Consider the following 24618-nt stretch of genomic DNA (forward strand, 5'->3'; position numbering starts at 1 on the left):
TGATTAATTTCACGATAGAATGAGTCATTTCACGGGTCCATAATTATTATCGAGAATTAAATATAGTAATTATTTTCCTGCTCCGAACAGGAATTGTGAAATGCATAAAAGGTGCACAAAAATGTCAGCAGCAAATATGATAGGGGCACATGAATGAGATGTGTTTGTATGCCCTATTTAAAGAGTATAAAACCTACGGTTTTTATCAATTATTTGGACATTTTTTTTCATAGTGATTGAAACTCCATAAAAAGTTCTTTTTGGTGAATTCCAAAAAGGACTTCTTTTCGACCGCCAGACAAAGACTGGGAAAATAATATCTGAATCGCAGATAGCCCGAAGACTCACATCAGACTTGCAGATTTGGGTTTGACATCTGAAAGGCCCTTTTAATGTGACCTGCTTCTGCTCTATTTGTTTCTTTTCCACCGAGAAGCCGGCATATGGTATTTCGCGTAGATTATTACTAAACGTAAATTGTAATTGTCACGCCAATTTTTGTTATTCTCTTTCTTGGCAATAATGTTTATAATATTTCAAAAGTAGACAAAAAAACTTCTTGGAACAATTAATGCCCAACAAGATCGATTCAAAGTATAGTTCTATGCTCTATTAGTTGGAAATGGCTGCATTTTCCGAGCCTTTAACAACTTGTCAAAATTCTAAAACCTAAATGTTGTAAAGTGTAAATATTGTGCAGATTTTGTGGGACACGATATAATTTAAAATAAAATAAAGTTGCTACAACTTCCGGCTAATATGCTAAAATTGGAAGCTAACAGCATTCGGTAGGAGATATTCTGCAAGCTTTCTTATTTCTAATTGGTATTATTTTTGACTTACTAGTGTAATAAACATTTTACGAATATTTATAAATGTATATAATTAATTCAGCACCCTAGAAAACATGTTATTTGTTGGCAGCGTTGAATCGTTGAATAGATCCAACTCCCTAAATATAATAATAATATGATATATAATTATAGATATACTAAATAAAAAACATAAAGCGTGAAAAACTATAAAGAAGAAAAAGTCCCTTGTGGCGCAAAAAAATTTAACAACAGAAAATCAGTTAAATAGGGAGGATAAGTTTTAAAATAATTTAAAAAGAATATGCAAAAAGATATGTAACAAAACTAAATTAGAAAAAAAGATTCGATGTGGTACTGTAGAAAATTTAACGAATAATTTTGAAAAAGGACCAGAAACCTCAGATACTTTATGTATTCTTACCCAGAATATACGAAAGAAGTGGAAAGTTTTTTTAAAGAGATTTATTCAAACATTTAATTCAGTAACAGTTTGACTCTGGCGGGCTCTAATCGGAAAAGGACATAGTTCGACAATTATTGATAAATAAGGATGATAGGGTTAATACTCTTAGTTCTATATATTTTTCTGTGATATATTCTCTATAGTTTTATGTATATATCAAATTTTTGGTAACGGTATTGTTGTTTCAGCTGCCGGATTATTTCGGTAACAACGTGAACGGATGTGTACATCCAGTTCCCGTGGGTCAACGCGTTGCCCACGATGTTTGTTGACAAAGGAATTGTGCGAGTGCAAATCATTTGATTAATCGATTACACAGCCCCTAGATGCTTGATTTCGGAGAACAACGGGGCTAATTTAAATGCAAATTGTAGGGGATGCGTAACTCTCGCGCGTTTCCCTATCATGTGGTATGCCGTCGAAATTATTTGTACTGCTTTTGTGGTGAAATATACATATTTAACGAAGACGCGTTGGGAATTTAGAATTAGAATTGAGGTATAGGGGGACCGTACACAAATACGACTCATTTAAAAAGCAAAAACCTTACAATATGTAAACTGAGAAGTACATAATTTTCGCATTCATTCAATTTAATATTTTCATTTATCTATTTCTCCCAAGTGCTGACTAATAAACTTTCTGTGACCACTACTTTGTGGGGTCTTTAACATAAGCAGTACAAGTCCTACCATCATCAGAATATATTGTACATTTCTAACTTTTTTATAACACAAATTAGGTTGTAATTACTCATATCTTAACTGTATTTGCAGTGAAATCTCTACATATGTAAACGTATCAGGATAAACAAACTTACTACTAGCATAATGGTGTTTTACTTATTCTCAAGTCTGGAAATAATTATAATCCTAAACGAAAATATGGGGCCACGTAACTCCGATAGTAAACATGAAGACTCTAGCGAATATCGAGTAATTATCAGTAAGATCAAAATCTCAATCAGGATATTGGACCAAACTTGCAAATAGAATAGTTCGATGGTATGAACTGACACCACTAATACGTTTTGCGTCGACTCATTTAGAGAAGGCCAAATATTTTCACGGTAGAACAGTTACATTAGTACTGACCATAGCAGCGCTCTTGAAATTGTTTGTACAGTTTGTACTACTTGCATTCTATGTTTCAAAACAATTTGTTTTGAGGAAGATATTTTTATTGATATACGCTACAGCTAGCGTTCCAAGACGAGTCTGGTAAGAAGAGAGTAGGAATCATAGTTTTTGATTATTAATTATTTAATTTCCACAATTAGTTTTTGAAAAAACTTCAACAGGCTACCGTGATACTATTGCTCATGTGTTGGTTGTTGATTAATCGATTTTGCGGACGTTTCACAAATCGTCCTGCTCACTTCTTCAGAGATTAAGTGAGACACAGTTTCAGTTAAATTTTGAAGAAGTCAACAGTGTGACTGGCGCAACGTCAGCGCCGTAGAAATCCAGAAGTTTTGTAAATAATATCCACGCTACTTGTAATTTTCATTGGGGTATAGAGAAGCACACTCTATCAGTACGGGGGTTCCACTACACAGGTTTCAAGTTATGTCATAATTTCTCGTCTGGAACTGGCTTTGCTTATCTACTGAAGTAGAACTTGTAGTTACAGGAAGATGTAATTTTGGACTTGGACTTTTACTTGTACTAGCAGAACTGTAGTTACAGGGAGTTACCGGAATATCTCCTGTAACTTGTAAACTTATTACCATTGTATGGTTTGTGTTGCGGGCTCCGGCAATACTGGCCAAATATCACAGTCTCGGAAAAACGTCTGGCAACGTGGCATAAAATTGATACGAAATTCCAGGTTTCGCATTCAGTATACCATATTATAAAGTAATTCTATTTGCGGCAAGACGCAGATTGGCTAGATTAGCTGTCTGCCTCTACGAATCCAAATCTGAGATGCAAATTCAAATTCAATGAAAGATGAAATTTCCTTCGAGATGTCTCTCAGGTAAAATTATTGTTGACGTAATGCATACCATGCCACAGAAAGACACGTGTAAAGGATAATTTACAAGGGTACCTAATTTTATTTTATTCGTTATTTGTATGTATGTAGCTTGCAATTAGTTTAGCTTTTGTAGTTTCAATTGCTATCAGAATATCTCAAATATTTAATGTATTATATATCTACCTGTATATTTTTGCATTTTCAATATATCTACAGGATAAAACAATTTAAATGTTGGTTTCTGAGAATTGATATTTCAAGAAATGATGTCAACATAGAGAGGTAGAATAGAACAGGAATAATCCGGAACTGTGAAAATTTATATTGTTTAGTACAACAGGGCCGTGTGGTGTTTTCTGTTTCATTGAACCTTTACTTGCCCTTACTATTTATTCAGAAAAGCATTGAGTAAAACACCACATGCAATAAAAGTTAAGAGAGGGAATATAAAGAGCCTTTTATTTGCAGACGATGCAATGCTGATAACGGACAATACAATATGACACTATCGTTGGATTGGAAGAACTTGTGAAGTCTGTAAATACGATCACCAATATTCGCCGACTGCATACATATTTTGACGTTGATACAATTAGAACTTAGTGAAGTGAAACAAATAGGGGATAATGAGATCATGAGAACTGAATATGAATATTGCATCCTTTAAAAAACCTGGTGCAAAACGAAGAAAAAATAAGATTGCAAGAGTTCCAAACAATCTAACTTAATGGGATATTCGGTTTCCACGATTTGAGCGACGCTGATTCTGGCAACAGAAAATTGTTTCAAGAGGAAACGACGTTTAAGGGTCCATACACTTTTATCACGTTTTAATCTAAAGCGGACCGACTATGTCTACGTTACCCCGTTTCTACAACTGAAATGTCAAATGAAAAGTTCCACCGTCCAAATGAATGCAAATTGCCTATTTTGCATTTTAAACTTGTAATCAAGCAAAGGGGTATATAAATATTCATAGTGTGGTGGTCGGAGGCTGCTTTCCGTGGGGATTTTGCGGTAGCGCTATCGGGGTTGTCAAACTTAGTTTGCTTTTCGACACGCCTTAAACGGTACAGGGATTGAGACCGAAATTTTTCTGCGAATCTTAGTCATTTGGAAGGGAGACAATAATTGGTTAATCTTTTTGATTCCACAAGTATGCAGGTTAATTGATATGCGGGGTTTATATAATCAGAGCTAGTACAGCTTAAAATCATGTTTTCTTGGATACATTCTTTATCTTCTTTTCTGTTGCACCTCGTGTACTAGCATTGTAACCTCGATGTCCTGAGATACAATGTTCACGCTTATCTGGTCAATAAATTGACTTCGATCTTCTGGTTTTTCTTTTACCATCCAATTTGCCCTGTAACATCAGTTTTTTTCTGTTCCTGTTCTCCTTACCACTTAGCCCAAAAATTTTAAGTACTGCCTTTGAATTGTTGTTGATACTCTGACGTTAATCCTTTTAGCTCTTTTCAACTAAAAACCCGTATTATTATCTTAACAATTTAAGATTCATCCTCTTTGTTTTCAAATGCTCTTTCCAGATTCTGGCAAGCCTACTTATATTTATTCCATTCCGGGAAAATTATTTGGTCCTTGGCTTCGGGATTATTTATAAATATAAATGAACGTAGCGTCCGAGCTCCATCCACCATCTTGCACATTGCCTTCCAGTGAGTGAACTTATCTTTCCCACATGCCCGAAGAATTCTGCCATTTCCGTTTTCGAACTCGCCATTATAGTGGTACAGTCAGGTCACCTCAGGTTCGATATCAATCTTCCTCTTACTGAGAGGTTTCCGCTCCAGTTTTTTGTGGCTTTGCGCATGATCCTTTTACAATTTATATTGAAAAGAACTGGTCAATACAGCCTCTCCGTCAATTGCTTTGAATCCATTCGTCAACTCGTTCTCCATTTTCGATATGAAGCTATAATTAATAATTTTAATTCGGGAGATTTGTAAAATTTGTAAAGATGACAATTCATTTTTATTCATAATATCCTTTGTCCGTTTTCATTCTTTTGTTAAAATTGTTTAACAACATCCACGGTTGCTTAAAAAAATCACCTGAGATTCTCCGACATGCAGGTTTCATCCTAAATTGATATTCTTGTCATCGATATTTTGTAGTAGGCGGTCGGGAGATTTTCAATCAAAAATTTTTAAAAAGTCTTGTGTTTACCCTGTCGAACCAAAACAAACCCTTCAATTAGGATATATCGCACATCCGGATTTACGATAACAGACTATCCCCAAAACCCCCGACAAATGTTATGCTTCCGCCCAGATCCATTGTTTTTCATCGACCGCTCGGCCGTTGTCATTTCCATCTAGAATTTCAATTGTTTTTCTTATCTTGTTTGTTTTGAGCCGGGCTTTGTTATATATGCGAATGGCCGTATTGGAACTTTATTAAAAGCGCGCTTTCATGAATATTCACGCTTAAGCCTAGCGAGGGTGAAAGGGTAGCGAAAAGGTTCACGAATTGAAAGCTTAAACATTTTAAACCCTCTCCCACAAATCTGTGAAATTAAACGTGCTCTGCTCTCCATCCCCGAGTTCTTCATAATGAAAAAAAAGTTATAATTATTGGAAATTCGACGCCATAAATGTTTGCGCAGTATTTGAATTGACATCGGTTTTCTCTGGGGAAGTCGATGTAGATACCGCAATGTTTTGTGGCGTTCATGGCAAAATGTTTAAATGTTCCTTGTCTTAGAAAAGCATTGTCACTTGCCGTTAATTTCCGCGCAAGAAATCAAATCTGATTGAAGTATATTTACATTGTCTAATTCGCCATCCGAATTCTCAAAAAAATATTGCTTTTGTTAATAATTTCATATTTTTGTTAATTTTTCGTAACTTTAGTCGTATGTTTGTCATTATTTAAATCGCAGCAAAGTCTCAAACAAGTATTTTTACGTACCATTATTAAGGAAAAGATAACGCGATAACGCAAAATTAGTATTAGATGATCCTAAAATAAAGGATCCTACGTACTGTCAAAAACAATCAGACAACGGTACTTTGTGAATGCGTATTACAATCACAATGCAAAATCTGAATAATTTTATGGCTTTTTATGTAAACTCCTAAATTTTGTTTGTGTGCCTTAGAGATGTGATAGGTATTAATTTAAAGAATATATTAATTTGGGGGTTTTTATTTTAAGGCTCAAATAGCTCGAACCTTGGAAAAAAATTTACTGTTTTTTTCCGTCGACATTCTCTTCAATGCCGATGAAAAATTCCATAAGTCAAAGTTTGGTTCAAATGTACCAGACGTATATTGAAACCACGGGGTTAAAGAATAGGAAAGCAGAAAAACATTTTTGATAAAACATTATTCAGAGCTCGGTTGTGTTGTAAGTGTGCGTTCGGAATACTAACAAATAAATTTTAAATATTGCAACACGATATAAATTTAAAGTACAAAAAGCACAAAATATCACAGCATCAGATACCACATAGAATGTTAATGTAATAAAAATTACTCTCTATATTTCTTCCAGCGGATACTATTAATTTTTTTTCCACATTTTCCATTGCAATTATTTGTTGCATTTGTCGTAAGACGCGGTATATATCTGTCGTGCTTACTTGTTTAAAACGTGTATTTTATATTACACAGTCATACTGCTCATATTATTCTAAAAGTATTTTAATTAACTGGTTGTGTGTATAAGTCAAGACCTACAAAAATATTTGCAAATTAATTTGGTTAACGTTTAAGGTTAAGTTTCCTTTTTTAAATAGTTTTATTCTGTTCTGAATCAACCAGACATTGTAAACGCGTGCAAATATTGTAGTGTAATAATTGTTATACTAAACACAACAAACTTTTTTAGCTGAGCTTTATCTAGCTATTAAAATTATAGCTAAATAGTTGGACATATCATTGACTTTAACGCAGGATATCATTCTTCTGTCTGCCTTCTCAACTCTTAGTTCCAATATAATCATTGTTCTACACTATTGAGATATTGTTTCGCAAATTTTAGCCGATCGATAACTGGATTGTACATACATAATAAAAGTGACATGTGATCTGACTGAGGACAATATATCCTTTAGTTATGAATCAAGAGCCTCGTTTTACTGACATTTGAAACATCTGCATAGCCCAATCATGGCGATTGTCTACCGCCCTATTGCAGTTTCCGTTAAATACTGGCCAGCCTTTAGGAGAGAGTGGTCGATGTAAAAATAAGTTTGTAGGTTAAGTCCTTAGGCTTAGCACGTCTTCTTTAGTAAGTAAGAGCACTCACTGAAGAAATTCAGTAAGTTCTCTTACTGAAGAAGTTCAGTAAGCACGCTTACTGAAGAAGATGCACTAAGCCTAGCGATTTAACCAACAAACTTATGTTTATTGAGGAGATTCGATTTGTTTCAATCATTGTTTATGGGCCAACATCTATTGGCGCATTTTGCGACGCATTGGCGAGTACAAATGTTGATATGAGGAGTAGACCGCAAAGGAACTATGACGTAAGGTATAATTTCAAGGGGTTTCCAATGAATTCCCCCAAGAATTACATATGAATTCCAAATTCAGAAAAAAATATTTTCTACCTAGAATTTGTCGTCGAAATCTTTATGAACAATTACTCAGCAACAATTCGGGAATTAAGATTTTAATTTCAATGTTCTTATCATCAAGTCTTGTCAAGCCGGACCATTTCTATTATCCTTGCTATTGCTGGATTGCATGAGTGACTCAAGTAAGATATTCTTTATTAAACTTACAACAAAGACGAAGACATAATTGAATTAAGTAAAGAGGATAAGAACTAGCTAAAATTACAGGATAGCTTAAAGTCAGTGCTTCAAATCGCTCTCCAAGGTGCTATGGGGAGGCATTATGTATAAAATGTTCTCCAATAATTAAAAAACTAGGTCAATTATATTAATGTTGCTTATTGCTACCTATTAACATTAGTTCCAAGTATGATTAAGTTAAGTTTGTGTATGTTTTACATATTTTGTGTATGGTCAATCAAGAATGTAGGTATTTTTTCCTTCTCTGTCTTAAATAAAACGTCTCTTGTTATTGTTATTATTATTAAAGCGTTTTAACTTTGTAAAAATGAGTTCAAAGTTACTTATTTCATTTTTCAACATATTGTTTGTTTGTTATGTATGTATGTATTTTTCTTTATTTTTACGTTATTTTAGTTATACATTAAATTATGTTAAATTTGTCCACATGACGCTTCGCACTAATCCTGTTACCTAATATCATAAATTATTTTTCCTTTCTTTGTTTTTTTTTTTGGTACTTTGGTCCCTCGTCAACCCTACAGGCGCCCAGTTTTATTTCCCCACATTGAACAAAAGTGTGCAACCGAAATGTGACGAGTTTGGCGCTCAGTCTGAATTTAAATCATCTCATTATTCTTCGTCGCCTGTATGTGCCGCCGGCCTTCGTTTAATTTTAAAATGTCATATTATTTTTAATGCCGAAAATTCCCTAGATGGCAATAAAAACTTTCTACTTTTGATACCACGGCCATGCATGAAAACGTGGGCATTAATGTCGATTAATAAAACTCTGACATTTTCAGTTTACTGCTGCGCCGTGCATTTTGCGTGAAACCTGAATCCGATCTAATAGCCCATAACGTAAGCGCCTTTCACTCTATTTTTATTACCCATTGTTATCTTGAGATTTGTTAGCACCAATACACGTCGGAAAAAGTGGTTTTAAATCTTTGTCGATATTACGTTTTTTATTAAAATCCACTATGGCATTAAACTAACTAAAATAAAATGTGCTTAAACAGGTTAACTATTAATTCCTATTAATCAGTAACTAACTAACTTTGGTAGAAAGTATAGTTCTACTTTACTTCTCAATCGATATCGTTGGTACTGGTGATGCTAACTTGGTTAGTGACATCGGAAATTTTGGTGGTATAGTTGGGGTTAATTTTGGATCTATGCTTCATTACAGGTTCCTATCGTCAAAACATGTTTTTGAAATTTTACATATATTTTTTTAAAATAAAACAATAAAACCACGATTTATAGTCTACAAACAAGAAATTAGGAATCCGAATTTTAGGGTATAAAGCTTGAAGATAAACAAGCGATCAAGGGCTTCGCCATATTATTTTAGGGTTATGGGAACCCTATGACTATGTTGATATATTTTTTGATGGGATATAAAAAGTTTTTAGTAGCATTAATAAGTGTGAAGTGAGTGTTAACATTATTAAGCCATACCAGAAAAGTCACTTTTAAGTTAGTTGTAGCGTATTGGAACGAATGGCCGAGATATAGAATTATTTTTCGCAGTTATCATCAATTTGTGTTAAATTAAAATAATTATCCTCTCTGTTAATTTTCAGGGTGTCCACGGAATTTTTCTACAATTTTGAAGATATTTAAAAATTCCTGCGAAATAAACAAATCTTTCTTCAAATTTTAAATACTACTGTGTACATTTTTTGACCTTATGGTAATTGGGGTTTAATCCTTTTTCAACGATATGCACAAACCATAACGCTGACTTATTGCCCCGAAATCTCAACCCAGTATTTAATTCCGGGCTATCACACTACAGCTATTGCCAAGTGGCTCAAGAGTGAGATGGAATGTCGGAAATTCTTGGAACATTCACGAAGAGTAGCTAGTACCGTTGGTTCTTCTTAGTGAAGTATTTTTTTCAAATTTATTACAAAAATTCCTTTTTAGTGACTTCAACTCTATTAAATGTGTTGAGTTATCCAAATTTGTTCAAACATCTCGTGCCCTTTACCTTTTATACGCAAAAATTACAAATATACGCTTTAAGTCCTTTCTCGCAATACCGAACCTCGTCGTCCTTAGTAGGACACCCGATAAGTTTTTTGTGCGTCCCCTGTGTGCATATCAACTTGCATCTGATTGGTGTTAAAAGAGCTTTAGGACCAGCAACACTTATCCGCAGAAAGACCTTTTAGGTTATCGTAACATTATACACAGTATAACAGGGTGACTTAAATTAGGGCAAAGTTGCGCATCGGTGAGCTCAGTAATGTTCCGTTTTTAAATTTAAATTATTTTGTTACTTTACGAAATATGTCGGAAAATATGAAACTTCCGGTTTTCTTTTTAAATTTTTTTATGTATTTATTTTAAAACTCAGCAAAAATTGAAAATACATTCTCATTGGAACTTTTTAGGCTTCCTCTTATGGCTAGGTCAAAAATCCCTTACGACATTTCGTTTTACTCAAACCACCATCATCTTTATTGTTTCTATTTGTCGCCGCATTGCATTTTTTCAGTATTAAATAGCCCGTATTATTGCATTTTATTGATGTATCACAAATTGTATTTGAATTTTCTCAAATTCAAAATTGAACAAAAACGTTTATACGAAGGCTTCCTTTTATAATTCGGGATTTTCTTAAACTAGCCATCTGGCGACTAACGTTTTTGTGGGGAAGTTTGAGATTTTGAGGTTCGTTTTAGGTTCCGAGAGAATGTTGTTTGTTCTTTTTTGTGATAAATTTTAAAAAATGTGACGGTTAAAAATGGAACTCTTATCGGGAGCATTTTCGTGCAATAATTTTTTACAACTTCAATCATGAACTTACTCAACAACAATGCTTCGATGAACTTGATTCGAGTTTTGAAGTTAAAGCGCCATCTAGGATTACTGTTTATCTCTGCTTTTCGGACTTCAGTCGTGATCGTAGTTTTCTTAAGGATGATTTTCGTGAAGGTCGTCCAAAATCGGTGGTTGGCCAAGAAAACGTTGATGCAGTGCGGAAACTGATTTTGCAGAATCGTCATGCGACTTACCATGAGATTGAGGTATCTTTGGGTATTAGTGGGATCAGCATACATACAATTTTGCATGAACATTTGGCAACTAAAAAAATTTGTTCGCGTTCGATTCTACACAATTTTACATCAGCTCAAAAAAGGCTCGTGTTGATTAGTCGAAGGAAATGCTAAAAAAATAGGATCGCGGTGCTTCCAAACACGTCTATGATATCGTGACAGGCGATGAATCATGGATCTAAACATATGAACCTGAAATTAAGCAGCAGTCGGCTGTGTGGGTCTTTCAGAATGAGACAAAGCCTACAAAAGTTGTTCGTGCGCGAAGCACTTCGACACAAATGGCAAACTGTTTGTTCAAGAAAACTGGTCAGGTTGCAACTGTTTCTTTGGTGAAAGGTAAAACAGTCAGTTCTGAATGGTACCCAACCATTTGTTTGCCGAAAATCTTCGAAGCAATTAGAAAAACCAACCGCCGAAGACGAATCACGACGACAATGCTACTAGCTCTCACCGATCAGTGCAAACAAAGAACTTTTTGAGCATTAAAAACGTTGATTTGATGAGCCATCCACCACACAGTCCTGATTTAGCACCTAATGATTTCTATTTATTGCCATACGTTAAGGATAAATTACGTGGGCAACGATTTTTTACAAACCATGTTATGGAGGTGCCCAAATCGATGTGGGAAAAGTGTTCTGGTTTTTAGTTTTATCCAATGCAATGGATTTTACCAATGAAGAAAAACGAGATACGGTAAAACTTTATTTTAAAAACGATGGAAACGGTATCAAGACATCTGAAATATATTTGAACATGTATCTTGAAAGACGACAACCTCTTCGAACTTTGTTTAAATTATTGGGTAGGAATCCAGATAAATATGAACCCGGGAAAATTCACGCGCCAAGTTTACTCTGATGTTGGTGCTTCTGCTCATACGAGTGCTTGGAGACACCTAAAAAGAAGTGGTTTCAAATGCTACAAAATTAATATCTCTCAAAAATTATATCCAGGTGATCCCGAAAGGCGATTTCAATTTTGTAATTGGCTACAAAGAAGTGATTTCGATAGATGAAAGCACTTGTGGAATGTTTGATCCAAACAATGAATATATCTTAAGCATTAACAGCCCTAGGCGATTTCGAGAAATTCGACCGCAAATTCGATTTAGTTTTAATGTTTGGGTAGGTACTGGTAAAGACAAAATATCAGTTTTTGAGGTCAACGTTTGAATACTATTTGGATGATTTACTTTTGATCCTCGATTCTATTGGTACCTCAATACAAGTATCTGATCATCTTTAAACAAGGTTCGGATCGGAAATAATGGACCAGTGAGATTGCCAGCCGGGTCTCCAGATCTCAATTTCCTCGACACATTTTTATGGGGTACCCTTAAAAATAGAATTTACGAGCTGAAGGTACATTCATAATATTATCCTAGTTTTTCAAGCTAATCAAACTCATCGAGATTCCTATTAAATAATTTAACTAAAGTTCGACGAGGTTGTCGTCTTTCAAATACATTCTCGATGTCTTGACACTGTTTTTAACATTTTTATAATAAAGTTTTACCATATCTCGTTTTTCTTCAATGGTAAAGTCCACTTTTAACGACACAGTAATGCACTAGATTTTAAAATTTCATGTACATATTTGAAAATTCATAGTATACTATGGTATAAAAGTTCTTGTTCAATATTTTAAATTTGAGAGAACACAAATACAACTTGTGATAGATCAAAACAAATGTGACAATACAACTATAAGAAAAAATAAAGTTGAAGATGATTTGAGAAAAACGAAACGTTGTAAGGGATTTGTGATCTGGGCATAATATGAAACCTAAAAAGGTCCAATAAGATGTTGTTTACAGGTTTTTGCTAAGTCGTAAGATAAAGACATTAAAAAAATATAAAATAAAAAGTTTCAGATTTTTCCGCCATATTTTAATTAATTAATTTAAGTCACCCTGTATCTCTTACCGTTACCGAGACCGTAATGGCGAGAGTCGAATTTGAAACACACGTTATAAGTATGGTCTGGAAATTTATCTCAAATTCTGCTGAGTAACAAGGTTATTGATCAGCCGGTATAGTTTGGTTAGAGTAGACTATTATAACAATCAACAGATACGTGCGCGATAGTTTAAAACTTTGGACGTGAAAAACTTTTTCCGCACTAATTCGTTTCTGGGTTGTGATCGGAACTTTCACGGGCTGCAGCAATCTGTCTGTAAACGCGTTTTACTACCTGTCGCTAACAGTTTAATTAAATTTCTGTACGGCACTCATATCAAAAAGGCTCGGGCAAACCAGACGCAAAATATAAGTGGAGCTCGTTGAAGATTTTATTACAGCGAGTGCCTCGCATATTCAAATTTATATCAATAGGCCTATTTAGATCATTCAGTTTTAGTCAGACGGGACGGGACGGTGCATTAATTTAAATAACTGAATCGTAAAATTCCATACGATGTTCAATGTATAACCGTTTGCAAGACATACGTGCGGTATTGTTAGTTAATAATTGCTTAGAAAAATGCAATAAGTTTTTATTAAAAGAATTGATTAAAAATGCGCAGCCAGGCTGTGAACCACCAGAAGTTGAAACGAATATGGTTCAGTTTCCATTTTAAAATGAAAAAGTTAAAACGAATATATTATCACAACTCATTTTTCCCTATTGTTGCTTTAAAAATATGTCTCTAAAATGGCATGAATTTTGAAAAACCCTATATTTTCGTCTACAAATTAAATAAAGTTTTCTAAATTTATCATTTTTACTTTCAGTGCCTCCAAGTATACAAATTGTTCCGCCCAGTGGACAAGTTGTCACTCGCAAGGGTGGACCAGTCTTCTTTGAATGTAAAGCCAACGGAAACCCAACACCGACAGTTCAATGGTCAAAAAAGGTTGGTTAAATTTTCGAGCACCGTAATACTGTTAACGCTATCAAATCCAAGGTGTACCAGAGTAAGAATTCCACAAAACTATAAAGATTAAATCAAACTTCCTAGTCAAATGTATCAAAATTAATTATTTATAAAAAGTTACAGGTGCTTCACAAATTCCAATTTGTCCCTATGTGCGTTTGACTTGACGTTTTTATATGTCTGATGATGCCCGTGTGAGCGAAACACGTGTACATTTTTAATAAATAAATAAATAATAAATAATTATTTTTGGGACCTTTGACTTCGGAGTTTGATTGAATATTGTTTCGGTATACAGGGCGGATATTTTTGCAATGTGATTGTATGGCTAACTTTTAAACGGGGTAAAGAATCTAAAAATGCACAAAAATACAGAACATTTAAATCGAAATTTTAATGTTAGTAGTAGCAGTTGAAACACCTTGTAGACAAGGTAAGTGAGTTCCCGAAAAACACTTTATAAACATTACAATTTATGGTATAAATTGGTTTTGAAGTTTAGAATGAATGTGCTAGGGAACTAGTAAAATAAAGGAATTTGGTTTTCCTCAATCCAGGTCCACCTCTGCTAATTTAATTTTAGTAGCTTCAAAACTAAATATACCACTCTGGTCGTATTTAACCAATACTATATCTTTCATTGTGTTTCTCACGGAAATGAAGTTTCTTTTCTGCCAAATGATTGATATTAATTATTTATTATGAAACGAAAACAAACAAAACAAGGAGATGTTTCGTATAAGAAATAAAGGACACATTTTATTGAGTAGGTTTCACTTTATTACTATAACGAAGCCAAAATACACACAAGTTGTGTTGAAAAATTGTATGGCTTAATGTATGACAATGTTATGCCTAATATATACTTGAAATAAAAATTCAAATTTTTTTTTGCTATAAAATAATTGAATTGGTTATTGGAGTTACATTCTTTTAATAATCGATGTTGACAGAACCGTCACAGAGCAATATGCATACCGGTGTATTGTCGATTGCAGTAATTTTGAATGATTTCATTTTACGACCGCCGAAAAATAAAACGAAATGGAATGGGAGGTTTATTTGCATACTTTTATTTGCCCAGGAAAAAACTTGCATGAAAAGTTTAATTAAATTGTTTTTTACGATCTGCTGTAAAATTCTACTTCGCAAAAGCAGAACGGAAATGCTTTTCATATAATGGCGGTGTCAGAATATTTATAGAAATGGCCAAAAATTATCATCTAACAAGATGGATGTTTAGAATATTTTGTCAGAGTGGTTAAGGTTATCTATTTATTGATTTTGATTGAATATTGGCCTACTAAGAAAATAAATTTAATTTAATTAATTTTTGTATACAATTTATCTTGGGTTCTTGACACAAACTTTTTTTTATTTTTCGTGGAAAATAAATGTACTTCTTATATTTTATTCCTAAATTATTCCAGTACAACCTCCTTTATTGGATGGTTTTGCGCGAATATAAAGTAAAAAGTAGAAAATTAATCCTTTAACAACATTTTCCGCAAATTATTGCAACTGTTGCAGGATGGTTTACTTCCGTCGGGGCTGCAGGTCGAAACTGGTCACATGCTCAACATAAACGAAGTGCAGAGACAAGATGCCGGAATATACTTATGTACGGCGTCCAACGGAATCGGGCAACCAGTTACTGGAGAAGTCAAGCTTCATGTTTTATGTAAGTAAACTCCACTTTTAAGAACAATTACAGTTTATTTAAAGAGACGAAAGGATGCGTTAAAAATTTTATCAATGTCTAATTTAATAGACATTTGAGAGGTCCCAATTTGTCAATGAAACGTTAATTATTCTCGATTGTTTAGGGACGGTTTACCCGCAGTCTCTTTGTCTCGTTTACTTGACTCCCGAATAAACAAACCTGGGATGTAATTAAATAAGTATCAAATGTAAAGTTACTAAATTTTGTGTGAGATGAAAGTTACGCAGTGGTTAAAGCACTTGCACTTGCAATAAACCGTAGCAAACAGACCACTGTTAAAAGTGATCGTAGAGCCGAAGCCAGAATTTATTGAAATTTTTATTTCAGTAATAACACAGCAGTCGTAAATCAGTTTAAAATATTTTTATCTATTCAGTTCCATGATTCGAAAAGAAAGAAAATAGCAGTCTTGTGTTGTCACATTATATACTTACTATTTTTTGTTATTTTTCTAATTGACATTTTTGTTTGAAAGTTGGATGAAATGTTATTTTAGTTTGTTCTGTTGAACTTCTTTTGATCTAGTGCGTGCTTTCTCAAAAGTGCATATTATTTCCCCACAGTATTATATAGACCTACCATCTGCCTTAATCCCAGGGCAAGATGGAAGATACTGATATCGAAAGACATAGACGCAGCTACAACTTAGTGCCATCAAACATTTGACACATTTATTTTTATTTCCCAAATTTAAGGTTGATAAAGGTCCAACTATATAAATTTAATTGAAAAAGCTTTTTTCTTTTTATTTTTTATTACTGTAGGTTTCGAGATAGGGTATGGGCCCCTTATGTACACTGGACAAGATCTCTGCGGCCGGGTCACTGGTAAATAAGAAATGAACTCTGGGTGAATACATTTAGAATTAGCATATAATTCTGTTTTAGAGCAAACGCTGCTATTTTTGAAGAACACCTAAAAAAACTTTCAAGAAAATAGAACGAAACTGACTCCGATAACTTTCCTTTTGATTTGTCCCGTACAATACCAAGTTTTTAATTCGCAGTAGGAACATTTTCGTCACGTACAGCGGTCCACTAGTTTTTGTCACTTTCATCGCCAAAGCAAGAGAAGGGTGCGGATCAGATAATGATTGCGACTCTACATCAAAACGATTCCGTGTTCACCGTAGGTTGAACTGAAAATTAAATTTAAAACTTGGAAAATACATTACTGCTAATCTATTGGTATTTGTTTCGCGATAATTTCACTGCGGCATAAATTGTTCATAGTTGCTATGCTCTGCCAGTAAATTTTTCTGAATCCATCTTTATTAGCATGAAATAAAAAAAAATTTTTAGTCCATAATTTTATTATTGTTAAGAGCGCAACTTCGCTTCCCCAGAGAAGGAATTATTAGGGCAGTCGACCTTTTGGAGGGTGGTTAGTTGTGGTTCGTTTGTTTTGTTTAGTATGATTACTCAAGCTTCTCATTTTTTAATTTTGTGACAAGGCGGTCTTTATAAGCTTATTCAATAATTAAATAAAATTTTAAAAGTTCCAAAGCATCCCTCGACATTGCGGTCGTATTATACTTGCAAAAATAACAACGGTTAATTTTCATAAATCTATTATTCCAGATCCTCCGGAAGTTAGCGTACTACGCTCTTGGGTCAATTCAGGAGAGGGCCTCGAGGCAAAATTAAATTGCGTGGTACATGCTGATCCTCCAGCTGAGGTAACTAAATAGTGAAAGCACTAGATAAAGTTAAGGCTCTTTCCATGATGGCGTATTAATTGACAATTTATATAGTAGCGAATATGAATCGAGTTCTATTTGCTTTGTAACGTAGTTTACTAACTAATTTAATATTCGGCGAAGTTATATTTGGAACTCACAATACTGAAATATATTTTTTTAAATTAATTAATTCTTTGCAAGTGCGACTTTAGAAGATCCCATTTTCTTCTCAACAGAGAGCAGTTCGTGAAAGAGTGTAGGCATTTTGCCAAGGGATTACATTTAGTCAGTTTTCTTTAAAGTCACATCCCTGTTTTTTTTCACAAGAATTCCTTCTATGTGCGCAACATTAGCTCAAGAATTTTTTTTATTTTAATTTTACTTACATTTTTGGTTTACAATTTATTAATTATCTCCATTTAATTAGAAACTTGCTATCCCTTTTAAGACCGAAGGCTTTAGTGTTTAATGTTGAGAGTGACTAAAGTTAGAAACTGCGTAGAGTGTAATCTACGCAGTTCTAAGAAGTTCTGGTGATTTTCCAGTGTAATTTATTCAAATTACTTAGAAATGGATTCTTATAGACAACGAACTGTGAACCGCCTGTCATAACATTAACCGCAGAAACAGTATTATAAAGGGAACCAAATCAACAAAAAGATAAGTACACCAATTCAATAGCACGATCAATATTACGTAATTCATACGTGATTGTCGAAATCGCATTAAAACATTTTCCAAGTTATGCGTTTAACATAACTGAATTTTTAATAGTAGGAAAGCGACGAATTGTTGCCAACTGAAATTCAAAGACTAGACAGACTAGGCATTGATGCTTTCAAGGAAATGGAGGAGTAATGTAATTGTATAAAACGGATATTAACTATTTAAGAGACCGTAGAATATAAGATTCCGTCTTAAGATATCTGCTTTAATATATCCTTGTGTAGTTTTGAAAGGGGTAAAATAAGTTGTTAAAGAAAATTATCATTATATGAAACATGATTCCATTTGAATTTAATGAAGGCGTTATTATGGTAGTAATATTTAATTTTTTAGGTTACCTGGTATCAAGATTCATTTCAACTTCAACCCACGGACAGGCGAATTATGTCGAAAAATAGTCAGACCCATACGTTGACAATCAAAAATGTACAACTCTCTGATTTCGGAAACTACAGCTGCCTCGTATCTAACTCTATAGGACGCGATAAGAGGTACTCAAAACGCATCCAGTCTTTGTGTCACTTTCTGGTATTGCATGAAAATCAAAATTTTACACTATGACATTCGAAGATTACCGTCCTCTAATATTTTAAGTTTACTTTGTAGGTACATAGAACTTTCGGGAAAGCCGGGTCCCCCGAAAATTATTAGCCCGCAGTATTCCAACCCTCATGAGCACGATTTAAAATGGGTTGTGCAATCGGTCTTTCCCATTGTCGAAGTGAGGATATTATATAGAAAAGTTATGGTAAGCTGAAAAGATTTAATCAAATTATAAATTAATGTGTGAAGTCGTAAAATCTTTTTAAGCTCTATATAGCCATAAATATTAACCAAAGTTCGATTAATTCAAGCCACCTTAAGACTACAGTTAAACACAAACTAAGGTTATTTAAACACATTAGCTCCTTTACAATTGAAGTACAACACTACTATGACTCTCATATCATCTAAACTGGCATTTCACTTCTTACTAAATTACTTCGTCTGTCTACTCTGTATTTCAATACTGTTCTCACACTGCTATGCTTAATATACCGGGTGATCCATTGCCGAAAAAAATATACTAAATTCCATTAAATTTTTTAGGTGCCCTTATATTGCCTCCTCTGTACATTTTATAGCAAAGTTGTAATATAACTGTTTGAAGGGCCCGGTATAATTCACTCATGTGCCGAGTTTGAATAAATTTTAATAAACCGATCTTCACTTATTGAATTAAATATGATGGCAAAATGGCATATCAAATAAAGGTTCGTTTACAATAAAGAGGTGCACACAACACACACAAAATAGACTATGTATGTAGGTATATCATTAGGTTTTTCTTAGGATCATTCTCACACAAGACACAAACAAACAAACATTATTTCAATATTCAAAAATTCAAAAAACCCTCCACAACACTTAAAGAATATTATAAGAGATCATAAATTTCATTTCTTACATTGCTTAGTTCATATTGTGAAATCCAAGCAAATAGCGTTTTGTAATTGGTTAGGATTTTCAAATTTAACATATTTATAGATAACACTTTTCAAGGGACCCGATAGAAAGGAGTCATTCGGCGAGAACTCAGGTGTCCTGGGTATTCAAAGGATCGGAACCTTGGGCCAATAATATTCCCATTAAAATTATTTCCCAAATCCTCCCGTATCTGATATAAGTCCAAATAGTTTTCTGCTGTGAGGTTATAGTCTGTAAAAAATGGCCTTCGAGTATGAACAAAACAATATTCACTCTCTTGGGTCCAATATTGACAGTTTTGAACATTTGGATCGTTGATGAGTGCGAATGTACATTCCTCAGTAAAATAAATATTTTAAAGAAAATCCTTATCTATATTTTCTTTTTCCATTATTTCAAAACAAAATGCCAAATTCTTCTTTCTTCATCGCCTTCCCGGAACTCTTGGTGCTTCTCGTATTTATTGGAAAAATATTTGTGTGTTTTGTTTTCCTCCACGTGCAGTAAAATATTCAAATCTCTTTTTTCTGTTCTATTATCGACATTTTTAGATGAACATTTATTACGGTGCCTGTGAACTCGATTTGGGTAATAAATCAAAGGTATAGTTTTAACACGAAAATAAACTGAACACATTTCATAAAGTGCTTTAAGATTTTTTCCTGCATAATATCACTTGATTATTGTTAAAGTCTGTTCATAGATATAAGAAAGTGACTAACTGATACGAATTAAGGAAAGACCTGGGCAAGCTGTAAGAATGAAATATGGCCGTACGGGTCCGTACTTTCCTTAGAATTTAATTATTTGGGGTTTTGTTAGGAAAGATACCAGACAATATTTATTTATTTATGTATGTATTTATGTTTAAATCTAAAATAAAATTACAAATTATTTTTATTACCTACTTAAATTACTTAAAATTATTCATATTATATATCAGTGTCACTATCTATTTCTATATTATTGCAATATGGATATACGATTGTTCTGCTTTTTCTATATGTTTAACAAAATTTGCCCAACTTTGTGGAGGGATGTTAAAAACTTGGGTTTCTATAAGTTTGAGGACACTGGAGTTAACACGGGGAAAAACATTGTTACGACGAATGGCAGATTTCAGTTGGTGCCAAACATGTTCAATGGGATTAAATATACAGTGGTAAGGTGGAAGAATTAAAACTGTATGCCCTAGATTTTTTGCATAATTATCACAGACGTATTCCTTTTATAGGTTCAAGCTTTGTAGAACCTCAATTAATTGCTTTTTGGTATATTCTTTGCTTACTTGGTATAATTGTTGCTTTTGTGTCACATGAGGAACTGGTTTTAGTCAACTGTCTACTTTGGTAACTTGCATTGTCTATTACAATGACGCTCTTAGGAAGAATGTTTGGAACTAGTTTGTTTTTAAACCAACTTTCAAATAAATCAGCGGTGGTGTCTTCATGGTAATCCAGAGAAGAATCTTTCATCGTTAAATGAGTGTCAAATAAACATTGTTTATAACTTCCTTAGTCTCAATAGAATAGTGTTTTCTACATTTGACACTAGACTCGCACAACTTTCAAATAAATCAGCGGTGGTGTTTTCATGGTAATCCAGAGAAGAATCTTTCATCGTTCAATGAGAGTCAAATAAACATTGTTTATAACTTCCTTAGCCTCAATAGAATGTGTTTTTTACATTTGACACTAGACTCGCACATATTTTGCATAATTCGCACACGATTTAACACACGCTGTATTACACAGGAAATAAGAATGATTACTAATAAAATTAAGCTAAGTAGTATACCAAACCAAAAAATATTAAACACAGGTAGGTATAAAATTATTTTCTATCACGTACCACAATTTTACCTGAATTTAAATTCCGAAACTTTAGGTAATAATCTTGTTGTATTGTATGTTAATGACAACCCTTTGATAATCCCATTCAAAAGCAATTGGTCACTTTCTTTTTTCTATGAACAGACCATACCCATTCTTCAATTGAATTGAATTGAAGCTCGTTCAATAACTTATAACAATCACAAGTAAAAATATTGGCACTGTCAGGAATTTTCGTGTTGTCATTGTAAAAATGTATTTTACTTTTGTTTGCTATAAAAACTATTTAAAAAAATAATTCGGCAATGCATCGCCCTGTACCTATAAGACAAATAGTAAACAACAGGTGTTATCTCTGTTATTTTAAGCCTTATGCAACTGAAATTTAAGAGGAACATTCACTCACTGATAACTTCAGATTATCAGGTTGCACACACTTGACTACACTTTTTTTTCTATGCTAAATTTTATTAAATTATAAACAACGAATTATTTAAGCTATTATCTTCATTCGGGTTTAAAGGCCGTCGTCGATTGGAATTACTTCCTAACGTCTACGTCCAACATCGGAGATGGAAGGACCTCTGAAGAAGCTCGCCATTCGTGCTAGCGAAACGTTAGGAAGTAATTCCAATCGACGACGGCCTTTAAACCCGAATGAAGATAATAGCTTATCAACGGGCCGCGAAAGCCTTAACCAACGAATTATTTATAGCGCTTAATTAACTCTTACAGGTAAGAGAAATTGGTGAGTTTTGTAAAGTCGTCTAACAGTGGTTGGTTAATGAAAATATATGGCGATCCGTTAACTGTATTCATTTTAAATTATTCATGTCGACTTGAGCTTACTAAAATGATTAAGTCACGGTGAGTTTCTAATGGTGTCAGGTGTGGGCGTAAAAAATATCTCTTTTGCATCATGCGGGATTCTGGTACAATTTTTTATTTTCCCAAACACAGTTTATACGATTTTCCAGTACGTACAAGTTTTTCACGTCAAAGTTCTTCAATAGAAATTGATTTAAATCGGGCCATGTAGTTTAAGAGTTTCTTTCTTATTTTTAATGCAGATTAACAACTCATACCATCATCCCGGGCAATGGCACGATTTGCTTGTTAAGCCTAGTCAAACGTTCAGCGTCTCTACAAGCGAAAGAACGCAATGGTATCGCCTGCACAATCTCCAAGCAGATTCAGCATATGAATGCTTAGTACAGACGAAAAATCAGCATGGATATGGAGAACTGTCTGACTTGCATCAATGGTATACTTCGCCAAGGGGTCGAAGAATAGTGCTCAGTAAAGCGAGCGTTAAAAGTGTTAAAAGTTTTGCTCTCTTGTGGACTTGTATTTGGATTTTTTCGCGTTTAATCGTGTAACAATCATCCCAAGTGCACATAGTTTATTTTATTTAAATTTTAATATAGAACGAAATGATAGACGACAAAATGGGACTTTTTTTTGAGTTTCTAGCAATGTCTAATACATTTTGCACAACGAACTGAAAAGTTGTTATCCGCAGGCGACCATTGTTCTTATTTTCTTGCGCATTCGCCATTTTGTGATCATTTCGTGTTTCAGTTTTAATAATTTTGATATTCAATGTAATCACCAGCATTGTGACAAATTCAAATTTGAAGTTAAATTTATACATTTATTTATTATACATATTTAGGTTCTTCCTTATTGTCTAGTTTTTATACAATGGATATATAATTGTTTCATTCACGAGGGTATTAATTATAAGGAGATTGCATGTGTAGTATTACAATTATTGGTCATACAAATTTCTTCATGCTTCACTTTCAACTATTATTTATAATTTAAGAGCATATTTGACTAATATTCGCCTTTGTGATTCGTCAGTTTATTGCTTCAAAGTTCAATTTCAACTGATTATAATTTGAATTAAATATTACATTTGGCTAATATTCGCTTTTGTGATTCGTTGGTTTGTTAAAACCGCTTGAAAATGTGTGTGTCTTATACTGATGAGCTTTGTATTTTAATGTATTGTATTTTAATGTATTTCATACCGGAACGGTACTGAAAAAACAAACGAAACCTTTTTTTAATTTATTAATTTTATTTATTTTACTATAAAAACAGAAATGTCAACTTTCTCTTATAAAATGTTTCATATTTAAAATGTCGCCGTCAAAAGTTTATTCTCATAAACTAGATCGTAATATATTTTCGTAGATAGACCAGATATATAGATTTCGAAACAATTCACAAATATGTTGTAAATTAAATGATGTATATAATTGCGGTATGTTCACCTTATCAAAGTAAAGGAAACCTACAAATTATAAATTTATGACAATTTAGTCATTGAACGATATGTTCGTCTAAGATTTGCCAGTTGTTTATATGAAAAGAATAAATAAAAGTTAAAGAATTTGAATAAGAAATAATTTTTTTTAACCAGATGCGCTACTGTGAAACTGTGCTAAGATAACCAGGTATGTTGTACCAGTAGCAATTGCCTAAAAGTTTAAAGCAAGAAATATTTAAATTAAATATTTTTCTATTAACTTACCGATGACACCAGACGAAAATCTATACTAAAAAATCCGAAAGCAGTAAAGGTTACTTTGCTTGCTGCATTGTTAGTGTGAAATGTCCACAACTATAAATAAAAAACATTATATGGGGTTTTGTTCTCATACTTCATAAGTTATCTCGGTTATTTATTTATTTTTTCACGAATCCAAAAAAAAAAACGCCAGAAGAATTTCCATTTATATATATATATATATATATATATATATATATATATATATATATATATATATATATATATATATATATATATATATATATATATATATATATATATATATATATATATATATATATATATATATATATATATATATATATATATATATATATATGCACAAGCTTCTCAATACCGTACAGGGTGATGCATTTAAGATACTCCTATACCTTATCTCAATAAGCACGGCACTGAGGGAAAAAATTAAATACAATAAGTGTTTGACCCCAAGTATATATTATACTTATAACATTTTTATGTATACAGGGTGTTCCGTGGTGCCATTCGCTTGATTTTAAGTATTTTTTATTATTACATGGCACACGAAATTTTCAGTAGTTTTTTTGAAAAATCAAGCTTTCGATTTTTTTTTTCGAAAAAAAAAACATGTATTTGGAAAAATGCGATTTTACACTTGAAAAATAAAAT

General features: G+C 33.2%; 1 protein-coding gene across 3 annotated transcripts in view; it reads left to right on the forward strand.

Moving 5' to 3' along the window:
• LOC132700432 (neurotrimin-like) overlaps positions 1-23928 on the forward strand; it is a 152112-nt gene extending 128184 nt beyond the window's left edge. For all 3 annotated transcript variants that reach the window (XM_060667751.1, XM_060667750.1, XM_060667752.1), the window contains 6 exons: positions 13836-13957; positions 15509-15659; positions 17282-17379; positions 18442-18599; positions 18715-18856; positions 22478-23928. In XM_060667751.1, coding sequence (XP_060523734.1) covers positions 13836-13957; positions 15509-15659; positions 17282-17379; positions 18442-18599; positions 18715-18856; positions 22478-22786 — 980 coding nt within the window. In that variant the 3' untranslated portion in view covers positions 22787-23928. The remainder of the gene's footprint in view (positions 1-13835; positions 13958-15508; positions 15660-17281; positions 17380-18441; positions 18600-18714; positions 18857-22477) is intronic.
• Positions 23929-24618: the final 690 nt, after the last annotated feature.

This window comes from Cylas formicarius, unplaced genomic scaffold, assembly GCF_029955315.1.
Source record: "Cylas formicarius isolate icCylForm1 unplaced genomic scaffold, icCylForm1.1 PGA_scaffold_4__25_contigs__length_36172078, whole genome shotgun sequence".
Lineage (NCBI taxonomy): Eukaryota > Metazoa > Arthropoda > Insecta > Coleoptera > Brentidae > Cylas > Cylas formicarius.